This window comes from Oncorhynchus nerka, linkage group LG22, assembly GCF_034236695.1.
Source record: "Oncorhynchus nerka isolate Pitt River linkage group LG22, Oner_Uvic_2.0, whole genome shotgun sequence".
Taxonomy (NCBI): Eukaryota; Metazoa; Chordata; class Actinopteri; order Salmoniformes; family Salmonidae; genus Oncorhynchus; species Oncorhynchus nerka.
In genome coordinates this window covers 69,977,571-69,990,069 of record NC_088417.1, presented here as the reverse complement: position 1 = coordinate 69,990,069, position 12,499 = coordinate 69,977,571, and the positions used below count along the sequence as shown (strand labels likewise).

The 12,499-nt window shown below is 41.4% G+C and overlaps 1 protein-coding gene and 1 long non-coding RNA gene across 4 annotated transcripts; one reads left to right on the top strand and one right to left on the bottom strand.

Moving 5' to 3' along the window:
* The first annotated feature begins 4,234 nt into the window (after positions 1-4,234).
* On the top strand, positions 4,235-5,592 carry LOC135563811 (piggyBac transposable element-derived protein 4-like). The gene is made up of 2 exons (XM_065007349.1): positions 4,235-4,907; positions 5,056-5,592. The coding sequence occupies exons 1-2, from the start codon at positions 4,235-4,237 to the stop codon at positions 5,373-5,375; spliced, it is 993 nt and encodes a 330-aa protein (XP_064863421.1). The 3' UTR covers positions 5,376-5,592.
* On the bottom strand, positions 4,624-7,176 carry LOC135563812 (uncharacterized). Of its 3 annotated transcripts, XR_010460548.1 has the most exons (6): positions 6,671-7,176; positions 6,427-6,539; positions 5,594-5,729; positions 5,407-5,447; positions 5,073-5,255; positions 4,624-4,711 (listed from the first exon to the last, which is right to left on the bottom strand). It is a non-coding gene; the product is annotated as an uncharacterized LOC135563812 (long non-coding RNA). The 3 variants fall into 3 exon arrangements; XR_010460547.1 differs by having other exon boundaries at positions 5,594-5,736; positions 6,427-7,176; XR_010460546.1 differs by having other exon boundaries at positions 6,427-7,176.
* Positions 7,177-12,499: the final 5,323 nt, after the last annotated feature.

Sequence of the window (12,499 nt, the reverse complement as noted above, 5' to 3'; positions counted from 1 at the left end):
GACTCCTGTGGGAGGAAATAGCAGCCAGAAAAATCATGGAGGAACTGAAAAGGTCTGTTTTTATAGCCGGTTTCATAGCAGTCTCTAAATCAGTCATGTTAAGTTACAGAGAAGCAAGGCAACTTTCTACCCTAATAGTCATTACAATAAATCAGTCAAGCTCCAATGCTTTGGGAGAATTTACCTGTAACCGGTGCAATGAAACACAATTTAACTACCATAACAGATTTATAGTATTACAGGGAGACCTTTGGGGTGAACATTATGCATGCAGTCTTTATCCCATAGACTTTCAGAGCATGTTTATATTTGATTATAGTTGTCCACAGACAATATATGAAGCATGATAAATATAACCATCACCATTTCAGTGTTAGGCGGTGGTGTCATGTCTATGGGTGGACTAGATACTGTATATATTGTTTGGCAGAAATCTGTGCATAGTAGTTCTGTAGCATGTGGAAGTGTGACCTTTAAAAGTCCCTGTTAGTCTTTCCACAGCAGTGCTGAGTGTGTGAGTGTAGTGATGAGTCCTCTTGACCTTGGTACCGTAAAGGGCCGCTGCATTTTTCCTCCTTCACTGTCACGGCTTGGTATTGTCAAATAGTGAAGAACACACCGTTTTAAATGACAAATTGACCCTGAATAATTTAATCAAAGCCAGTTGTGAAATGCGTCTCACTAAAAAGACAAGAATTGCTCTTTTGTATGTGATCTTGAAGTCTTCAGTCATGTCTTTGCTGAGGGTATTTGCTCTTTATGTACTGTATTCCTACTTACTGTCACTAAGTGCAGCGAAATGCTGGTACTTCTAGTTCTGACATTGCAGCAATATCTAACAAGTTATCTAATAATTCTACAACAACTAACTAGTACACACAAATCAAAGTAGAGGGATGGAATAAGAATATGTATATATAAATATATGGATGAGCAATGACCGAGCGGAAAAGGCATGATGCAATAGACGGTATAAAATACAGTATGTACATATGGGATGAGTAATGCAAGATATGTAAACAGCATTATTAAAGTGGCATTAATAAAGTGACTAGTGATCCATTTGTTAGAGTGGCCAATGATTTCAAGTCTGTATGTAGGCGGCAGCCTCTCTGTGTTAGTGATGGCTGTAACAGTCTGATGGTCTCTCGGTCGCAGCATTGATGCACTTGTACTGACCTCGCCTTCTGGATGGTAGCAGGGTGGTTGTTTTCCTTTATGATCTTTTTGGCCATCCTGTGACATCGGGTGCTGTAGGTGTCCTGGAGGGCGGGTAGTTTGCCCCCCCCCGGTGATACGTTGTGCAGACAGCACCACCCTCTGGAGAGCCCTGCGGTTGTGAGTGGTGCAGTTGCCATTCCAGGCGGTGATACAGCCAGACAGGATGCTCTCAATTGTGCAGCTGTTAAAGTTTGTGAGGGCTTTAGGTGACAAGACAAACTTCTTCAGCCTCCCGAGGTTGAAGAGGTGCTGTTGCGCCTTCTTCACCACACTGTCTGTGTGGGTGGACCATTTCAGTTTGTCTGTGATGTGTACACCGAGGAACATAAAACTTTCCACCTCCTCCACTGCTGTCCCGTCGATGTGGATATTGGGATGCTCCTTCTGCTGTTTCCTGTAGTCCAGGATCATCTCCTTTTGTTTTGTTGAAGTTGAGTGAGAGGTTATTTTCCTGACACCACACTCCGAGTCCCCTCACCTCCTCTCTATAGGCTGTCTCATCGTTGTTGATGATCAAGCCTACTACTGTTGTGTCGTTTGCAAACTTGATGATCGAGTTGGAGGCTTGCATGGCCACATGGTCACAGTCATGGGTGAACAGGGAATACAGGAGAGGGCTCCTGCACGTTGTGGGGCCCCAGTGTTGAGGATCAGCGAAGTGGAGATGTTGTTTGCTACCTTCACAACATGGGGACGGCCCGTCAGGAAGTTCAGGACCCAATCACATAGGGCGGGGTTGAGATCCAAGGCCTGAAATTTAATGATGAGCTTGGAGGGTACTATGGTGTTGAATACTGAGCTGTAGTCAATGAACAGCATTCTTACATAGGTATTCCTCTTGTCCAGATGGGATAGGGCAGTGTGCAGTGTGATGGCGATTGCATCATCTGTGGACCTATTTGGGACGGTAAGCAAATTGCAGTGGGTCTAGGGTGACGGTAAGGTGGAGGTGATATGATCCTTGACTAGTCTCTCAAAGCACTTCATGATGACAAAGTGAGTGCTACGGGGTGATAGATTTACTTTTGATAATAAACTATATTTAAAACCAGATACTTTTGGACTTTTACTCAAGTAATATTTTATTGGGTGACTTTCACTTTTACTTGAGTAATTTTCTATTAATCTTGTCATGACGCTGGCCTGGGGGTAGGTTTATGACAGTCATAAATACCTCTCCCCCTTTTTTCCTCTCTCTACCCTACTGATGTGACTATTGAAAATCCCTTGGTTAACCCTTTCACACGTACCATCTACAGTGGTCCCTGAAGTGTACGATCACACCCGTGTGTTTAGAACACTCGTTTAGAATGCTCGTTTAGAACGGCAGTTTCGAATGACGCAACAATCAGCGTTTACACAAACACAGTCCTTACAAAGTTATGTCCAGAATGTCAGCAGTTTATTTTTGGATGCATTGTTCAGATATTCACAGAAGTAAATATAGCATAACACAATCATCCTAACCGGAAAAATGTAGGCTACATTTGTCCTAGCGCTGAGGAAAGATTGACCCAACACAAGCAGTCATATTTTCTAACTCTCGGCTGACGTAAACTACAATATGAATGAGCTAATAGCAATTACTATATATAATTAATCACATCACGGGTGAGCTCACCATTGATCGAAATAACTAGGTAAAACACTTCATAGAAATCGAAAGTAATCCGACGATTAGTTTCAGCGCGCAGCCATGCATTTTTTCCTCACAGAAACCGAAGATAATAAGAGAAGACGAGATGAGTTTGGTCTGTCTGTAGTATGCATGTTGAAGGGGTGTGTCATCTACCGTCGTTCACATCCCACCATTAACTTCCGGAAGTCCTCAAAAAATTTGTGAACTCTTACTCACCTCATTTTGTTGTAACATCTTTGGTCAAACAGACGTGAATCCCAGAATGCATTGTATGTCAACAAACATGGCTACACAGCTGGAATTAGCTTAGCTCATCATAATCAGTACAACCTTCAAAAAAGTATTTTACACACATAATATGTGCCCATTACAATCTGTGCAAGAATCGGAATGCATGAGTTGTCACCTAGAATTGAAAACATGTGAATAAAATCGTAAATACACAAATAATTACCACACAAAACATTTTCTGATAGTGATTTATTGATACAAGTGGCGCGTGCCGGCAGTCAACCACGTAACCTCCCACTCTGCGCCATTCAGTGTTGTTGTTTATGTATGTAGCTAGTGAGCTAAACTGTAGCATTAACAATGTCTTTCAAAAGGAGACAACTCACAAATGTGGAAATTCTGGAGATTTTTTAAAATTCTGACAATGAGTCTGAGTATGAAAGTCAGGAATCAGATTCTGACAGTAACAGTGAGGAGCTGCCCCTCAACCTTGTAGCCACTGAGAACCCTGAATCTGAATTTCCCTTGTCAACTGAGGAAGTACCAGGTCCCTTTGAAGATGCTGGTGGTGATGGAGGCAGGCCGACAGTGGATGAAGTACAGGAGTTCTGTGGTAGCTGGAAGGCCACCAGTCATTTCACCCCACCTGGCCCTGCTGTCTGCTTTGACGAGTCCCAGTCTGGAGTGCAACGCCCCTTGCCATTTCCAACTGAGGCAGAGTGCTTCAAGTTGTTTCTCACAGAGGAGCTGGTGGGAGAGATAGTTGAGGAGACCAATCGCTATGCCTTAGAGCTACAGGAGAAGAGAGAGCCAGGAGTGAGGGGGAAACTCGCTAAATGGGTGACAACCACAATTAGTGAAATGTATACCTTCCTGGTGACAGTCCTTCTCATGGGAATAGTAAAGAAGAACTCCCTAAGAGAATACTGGAGCACAGATCCTATGTTTGCAACTCCCTTCTTTGCCTCCCTCTTTTCCCAAGATCGCTTCCTAGTTCTTCTGCGATGCCTGCATTTTGTCAACAATGCTACTGCCATCCTAAGTGACCCGTTATACAAAATAAGAAATGTTCTTATCAGCCTGACATCAGCATTTGGTCGGGTCTTTGTGCCATACAAGGACCTATGCATTGATTAGTCCCTGATGTTATGGAAAGGTAGGCTGGCGTTCCGTCAATATATTCCCTCCAAAAGGCACAGGTTTGGAGTCAAGTTCTTTGTCATGTGCGACGTGAAGACAGGATTTGTCCAGGATATTATAGTTTACACAGGGTCCACCACTGACATCAAACATTATGAGGGGCTTGGGGTGTCAGGGTCCGTGGTGATGACCATGCTGGCTCCTCATCTCGGCAAGGGACACACTTTGTACGTGGACAATTGGTACAGCAGTCCCACACTCTTCCAGCATCTGCTCTCCAACAGCACAGGGGCATGTGGCACAGTCAGGTCGAACAGGAAGGGGATGCCGGCATTCGGATGCAGGAAGATGCAGAGAGGGGAGGTGGAGTTCCAAGAGAACGGTCAACAGCTGGCAGTAAAGTGGCATGACAAGCGAGACGTCCATGTCCTCTCCACTGTCCATACAGCAACCATGTCGGCCACAGGGAAGGTGGACCACCTGACCGGAGAGAGAAAGATCAAACCAGATTGTGTGCTTGATTATAACCTCAAAATGGGGGCCGTGGATAAGGCAGACATGATAAACAGCTTTGTGGAATGCACACGGAAAACGAACAAGTGGTATAAGAAGATATTTTTCCATCTGATCGACACTGCCGTCCTCAACGGCAGCATAGTTCACCGCCAACTAACAGGTGAGATGATTACTGAACAAGGTATTTTTGTAATTGGATGTACAGTTCACATACAAATCCATTATGCAATTATAGTGACAATATCTCACCCACCTCCCCACTGCCTCATCATCCTCTAACTTTCCTCATCCTCCCCACTCCCTCATAGGTAAAGTAATTACCTACCAAAAATACAGAGAGAACCTCATGAGAGAGCTGCTGGAGGAGCACCACACCCCTCGGCGCCCATCCACTGGGGGTCGTCCTGCTGTAGACAATCCCCTACGCCTCACTGCACGACATTTTCCCTGCAAAGTCCCTCAAACTGCTTCTCAAGGTAGTCGCACACGGAGGCATTGCAAAGTCTGCCTGTCTGGCACCAGGAGAAGTAAGCAGAGGAAGATGACAAAATACATGTGTCTAGCTTGTGATACACCTCTATGTATTTCACCATGCTTTGAGGAGTATCACATGCTCAAGCATTATTGAGCACATCTGCAGCAATAGGTGACTGACTGACCTGACATGTGACTTGACAGGTGACCAGCCATGATACTATGCCTTTAGAGATGGGGGTGGAAATGCAGTTGTTGTTCAGTCACTGCATGGATATTAAATATGGGTTACGCATATTCAGTTTTTTGTCCTCTAGTAAAACAAGTTGTTGAAATAACTACCAGTACTGCAATAAAATAGATGAATATTACATATTGGCATGCGTTTTCTTGCTGTGTTTTCATCCAGTACAACTGTTAAGGAGTGTACGTTAGCATACAAAAGCTGTCCTCATTCTTCAGCTCCAAAGATGTCCAGCTCCAGTTATGATATTGGCAAATAATGTTTCTGGTTTCTGAAAGTACAGAATAAAGAGGAATTATTAATTAGAATACAATATAAGGATATAGCAATAAAACAATACTACAAAGAAGTAACATAATAAACACTGCTATAAAAAAATAGTTTATTGCATTGACAAAATCACGGATTTGAGTTATAACAGTAAGAAACTAACTTTTGAGCTCCACAAGGGGGCAAGGCAGGGCAGAACAGAGCTATGCTGAATAGACCAAATAAACAAACCATGGTCATATTTTTTATTTATTTAACTAGGCAAGTAATGTAAGAACAAATTATGATTTACAATGATGGCCTACACCGGCCAAACTCGGACAACGCTGGGCCAATTGTGCGCTGCACTATGGGACTCCCAATCACAGCCAGGTGTGATACAGCCTGGATTTGAACCAGGGTGTCTGTAGTGCCATAGACCGCTGCGCCACTTGGGAGTCATAAGGCCAGGGTAGCTTCAAAATACAACACAAGATAATACTTCTCTGACGCATTTAGCATTGTTTTACAGAGCTAATAGAATAATGTAGCTAGGTAAGCATGATTGACAATAACACCATAAAGGTTATAAAATGTGTAACGTTACCTCACGTGTCCGCAGTTATAAGGAATATATTATGATCTACAGCTACAGCAGAAACGGCATACGGAAACTATTATTATAACTATTATAACGTAATAAGGCACTTACTTTGATGGAAACGCAGCCTGGATTTGAACCAGGGAGTCTGTAGTGACACCTCTAGTACTGATGTGCTGTGCCTTTGACCGCTGCACCACTTGAGAGTCATAAGGCCATGGTAGCTTCAAAATGCAACACAAGATAATACTTCTCTGACGCATTTAGCATTGTTTTACAGAGCTAATAGAAGAATGTGGCTACATAAGCACGATTGACTATAACATCATAAAGGTTATAAAATGAGTAACGTTACCTCACGTTTCCGCGGTGATAAAGAATATACACAAATATATTATGCTCTATACATACAGTACACTACAATAGAAATGTGGAATAGAAAATGTGAACACGTGTGCAGATCCTGTTCTGACGGGAGATGAGCAAATGTCTGCAGACGTGAACTGCACAAACAATTGGGAAGTGCTTGGGGAATTTTGTCCGTGTCAGAAATGTCCCAAAAATGTAATTATCCGCAAAAGTAAAAATGACTATTTTTATGTGAATGAATGAGGAGGCGGAACACACCTAAATTCAAACTGTTTTTAGAAAATAAAAACTTGTTTGAAAATCATTTTAAATTGAAGTTAAAACAACTTATAAATATAAACAGGCTGCGTGCTTTAGTTTGAGGGCAGCGCGGATAAAATGTACTGTTACGTATCAATCACATTCTGGAATGGAGAGAACATTCTAACATCACGTGCATAAAAAAACTCACGCTGGGGCGACCGTTAGAGATATTTGGAACTCACGCATGAAAGGGTTAACATAGAGATTCTGGGAACATCAGAAGGTGGGGGGAAATGAACCATATTTTGGTAATCCAACCAGTTGAACATATGCGTTGGTACTTAATGAATATGATGTCATCTGAGACAATCTCATCAATAATAGGATGACATAAACTGTACGTGGAAAGTCTACACATTATAGTTATCAGATTCACATGGAATTGTTGTGCAATTTAAATGTTTGAATATTAAATTACTTGTGTGGGGATGAATTTTAGGCCCGACTCAGTGGCCCGCCCACGTGAAGAGACATTGGTTATAAACTATGAAACACGCCCTCCTCTCTGTTCCTATATAAAGCCTTGACGACAATATAACTTCCTGTTCCGGGTACATTAGGATGACGATCCGATGTCAGAAGGATTCAGATAATAACTACAGAACGAAGCCAAACTCAGCCTGAGCTTTGGTTGCGAATGGTATGAACTTTGAACTCTTATTCACTACAGAAGTGATACTTCCTGGCCGTTGAGTTAGCAACAACAGCTGCAAACGTGGGCTAGGAAAGAACAGACAGAGTATCCCGTCTACCACACAACGACGTTACTACAACATATATAATTTACCAAATATTTATTGCATTTTCCTTTTCCAAATGAGCGGTAATTTAGAATGCATAAGATTCTGTATTTACGATAGAGTAGCTGCCTACGGCTCGATAGAGACATCGCTTCTCCCTTTGTTCTTCAGTCTTCCCGCTCTTTCACTCAAACCCAGCACCCTTTTCTTTGTGTAAACAGCTGTCATATCTGTTCCGTCCACTAGGGACGTATTCCTATATGAAATAATTTGTAATCAAGGTATGATTCATTCTGTGTATATGTGTGATTCGTTAGGTATTTAGTAAATAAATAATTAAACCCAATTTTGTATTGCTGATTCAACTTGTTAGCCAGGGTTTGTGAAGAATTTACAACTTCAGATGAGACTGAAATAAGGTGATGATTAATATTGACTGCTATTGATGTAAAATATTACTAGGTCTTTAAGAGTTTATTTGGAAGATAACTGCTCTATAAATATTATTTTGTGGTGCCCCGACTTTCTAGTCAATTACATTTACATGATTAGCTCAATCAGGTAATATTAATTACAGAGAAAGGATTTTATAGAATAGCATGTCATATCACTTAATCTGGCATAGCCAAAGACACAACATTATATCTTTACTTTCACAAGTATGATTGATGGCCCTCGGGGCCGAACGCTCCCCTATACCCATAATAATAATTAAAACATAAAGTACATAGACGATAACATGCCTACTGTTTACCCCCAATCCTAGGACAGACCAGAGACTTAGGTATGTTATTTTAGAAACTGTTCCTCATCTCTTAAGCATTACTTGGCAATGTAGCGTGCAGGTCTACGGGCCAGATGATTGGGGGTTCGCAGATCGCTGCGGACATGGGTAGGAGTGAAAATATGTCCTTTATAATAAAATAATTGAATGAATCTCTCATCATATTCTAGGTTATTTTACATGAGCAGGTCGACGTTTATTGGAATGAGCTTTGTCCTGGAGGCAGAACTGAGCAATTTCCACAAGATGGGCCGTCTGCAACGTCAGAATTATCCGATCATATACTTCGTATAGCCTAGGCCTATAACCTATAGTATAGCTATAATATGATTTGATTGAGACCACAGGCACACAGTGCACCTGATATTGCGCATTCAGCAAAGAAACAGGGATGAGGGTCAGAATCAGGCAAAAATGAAATTTCATCAATTAAAATTGACATGACCCTGCCCTGACTGAAATTGAAAAAGCATGGCCCTCCCTCATTTTTCTCCTGGTCCCAGTTCCAAAATTTTTTAACAGTCCCTTGATAATGTGCAATTCCATTGAAATACCCAATTTGACAACATGATGTCGCCTACCACTAATGGCAACAGCAAACGTTCAGCTTGCTGCACAGCAGACCTGGGTTCAAATAGTATTTCAAATATCTGGTGTACAGCCAACTTTAAGTCATACAACAGATTCTCAATTGGATTGAGGTCTGGGCTTTGACTAGGCCATTCCAAGATATTTAAATGTTTCCTCTTAAATCAGTCGAGTGTTGCTTTAGCAGTATGCTTAGGGTCATTGTCTTGCTGGAAGGTGAACTTCCGTCCCAGTCTCAAATCTCTGGAAGACTGAAACAGGTTTCCCTCAATAATTTCCCTGTATTTAGTGCCATCCATCATTCCTTCAATTCTGACCAGTTTCCCAGTCCCTGCCGATGAAAAACACCCCATAGCATGATGCTGCCACCACCATGCTTCACTGTGGGGATGGTGTTCTCGGGGTGATGAGAGGAGTTGGGTTTGCGCCAGACATAGCGTTTTCCTTGATGGCCAAAAAGCTCAATTGTAGTCTTATCTGACCAGAGTACCTTCTTCCATATGTTTGGGGAGTCTCCAACATGCCTTTTGGGGAACACCAAACGTGTTTGCAAATTCTTTTCTTTAAGCAATGGATTTTTTCTGGCCACTCTTCCATAAAGTCAAGCTGTGTGGAGTGTATGGTTTAATAAAGTGGTCCTATGGACAGATACTCCCATCTCCACTGTGGAGCGTTGCGGCTCCTTCAGGGTTATCTTTTGTCCGTTTTTTGCCTCTGATTAATGCACTCCTTGCCTGGTCAGTGAGTTTTGGTGGGCGGTCCTGTCTTGGCAGGTTTGTTGTGGTCCCATATTCTTTCTATGTTTTAATAATGGATTTAATGGTGCTCCGTTAGATGTTTAAAGTTTCAGATATTTTTTTATAACCCAAACCTGATCTGTACTTCTCCACAACTGTGTCCCTGACCTGTTCGGAGAGCTCCTTTGGTCTTCATGGTGCCACTTGCTTGGTGGTGCCCTTTGCTTAGTGGTGTTGCAGACTCTGGGACCTTTCAGAACAGGTGTATAAATACTGAGATTATGTGACAGATCATGTGACACTTAGATTGCACATAGGTGGACTTTATTTAACTAATTATGTGACTTCTGAAGGTAATTGGTTGCACCAGATCTAATTTAGGGGCTTCATAGCAAAAGGGGTGAATACATATACACGCACCACTTTTCCGTTTTTATTTTATTTTCTGAAATAAGTAATTTTTTTCATTTCACTTCACCAATTTTGACTATTTTGTGCATGTCCATTACATGAAATCCAAATTAAAAATATATATTTAAATGGCAGGTTATAATGCAACAAAATAGGAAAAACGCCAAGGGGGATGAATACTTTTGCCTTCTTGTGACACCAGGTGCTGTAGATGTCCAGGAGGGCAGGCAGTGTGCCCCCAGTGACGCGTTGGGCTGACTGCACCACCCTCTGGAGAGCCCACTCTGGAGAGGCTGCTCTCAATGGTGCATCTGTAGAAGTTTGTGATGATATTTGTGAAATATTAGTGAAATTGTGAAAAGTTTGTCCTGCCTACCAGTAGCAATACCACAAACATCATCATTGCCATGTGTTACGGCCATACAGCAAGCACAAAATTCTGAGAGAAGACATGCTGTTCAAAGTAACTGTGCCACTAACCAGTATTACCCAGCAGCCTTCTCTCTGATCTACATGGAGCCTTACTAAGCAGCAGCAGCAGCAACAGCAACTCCCCTATGGCTCATCTCAAAACATCTGTCTCACCTAACCTGACCCTGTTTCTCATGTGCTGCAACATGATGTGATCCCAAACAGTACAATATATACTGTCGTTATACTGTCACACAGGTAGCCATGGGAAATATTATGGGAGTCTCATAACCTGTTCAAAATGTCTCCTGTTTCATTGCTAATTCAAACCCAGATTAGGAAGTTCCAAGAGAAAGTACAGCCATTTTATAGCCTTTTCCAGTCAATACCACCTTTACTGCTGCTGTTCAAAGTTTTTATTTATTTTGTAAAATCTCTAACTGTTTTAATGCGGTCATCGATCACACCCCTCTCCCCCCTCCTACCCACCTAGCAGAGGAAAGACAGAGTCATTGATTGGGTAGTGCTTACAGATTGATCACCTCTCATAAGTTCAATATAATGACAGAGAGAGAGGCCAGGCTAATTCCTGAAGTGATAGATGTTTTGTAAAGTGACTCAGAGTCTTGAGGAGAAACAAACAGTCCCTGGTTATCTGCTCTGAAGATACCCGAAGTGTAGTCAGTAATGACAGTGTCTGACTATGAGAGAAAGCTTTGAATAAATGTGAATAGAAACACCCTCAATAACAGACAGCACACCTAGGGAGCTGCAAACAGTCAAGCAATGGACGTCTTTTTCATTCTTGGATGATTTAACTTATTTGTGAACAAAATGGTGTATGTGTGTGCGTGTGTGCAGTGGTGGAAAAAGTACCAAATGTTCATACTTGAGTAAAAGTAAAGATACCTTAAATGAAAATGACTCAAGTAAAAGTGAAAGTCACCCAGTAAAATACTAATTGAGTTAAAGTCTAAAATTATTTGGTTTTAAATGTACTTAAGTATTTTTATATTAAGCAAACCAGACAAGATGATTTTCTTGTTTTTTACATTTACGGATAGCAGGGGAATTCTGACAAAAATCTCAAACGAAGCATTTGTTTTTAGTGAGTCTGCCAGATAAGAGGCGGTAGGGATGACCAGGGGTGTTCTCTTGATAAGTATGTGAATTAGACCATTTTCATGTCCTGCTAAGCATTCAAAATGTAACAAGTACTTTTGGGTGTCAAAGAAAATGTAAGGACTAAAAAGTACATTATTTTCTTTAGGAATGTAGTGGAGTAAAAGTAAAAATTGTCATATTTATAAATAGTAAAGTACAGATACCCCCAAAAATAACTTAAGTAAAAATACTTTTAAGTAATACTCAAGTACTTTACACCACTGTGTGTGTGCATGCGTAATTTAATGCACTTGTTGATGTTTTTTTACAGTATTGCCACCTTAACCACTCATACCTTACGAGTAATTATGTGATGCGCTGTGTTTTGCCAGTGTGTGTTGTTCAATACCACCAGTGAGATCACTGAGGTCTTTCAGAGGTCCAGAACCTCAACAGGTATCAGAAACAGCCGTCTACCACTGGACTCAACAAGTGTTATTCCCCCAGTCTTCCTCGTCAATAACTAATAAACTCCGGGACCATCAATGACAGATCAATGTGATCCTCTCTCCTACTCTATTTAGTCGTTGTTTATTTATTTTTGGACATCCTGAATGTCTCATTATTAATATAGTCAGATAACCAGTTACTGGCCAGATTTTAAATGAATCTCAAATAACATAACGACACACTCTCATCCAGATCGTTCTTTGTTAGTGAAAAAAGATTTGCTATGA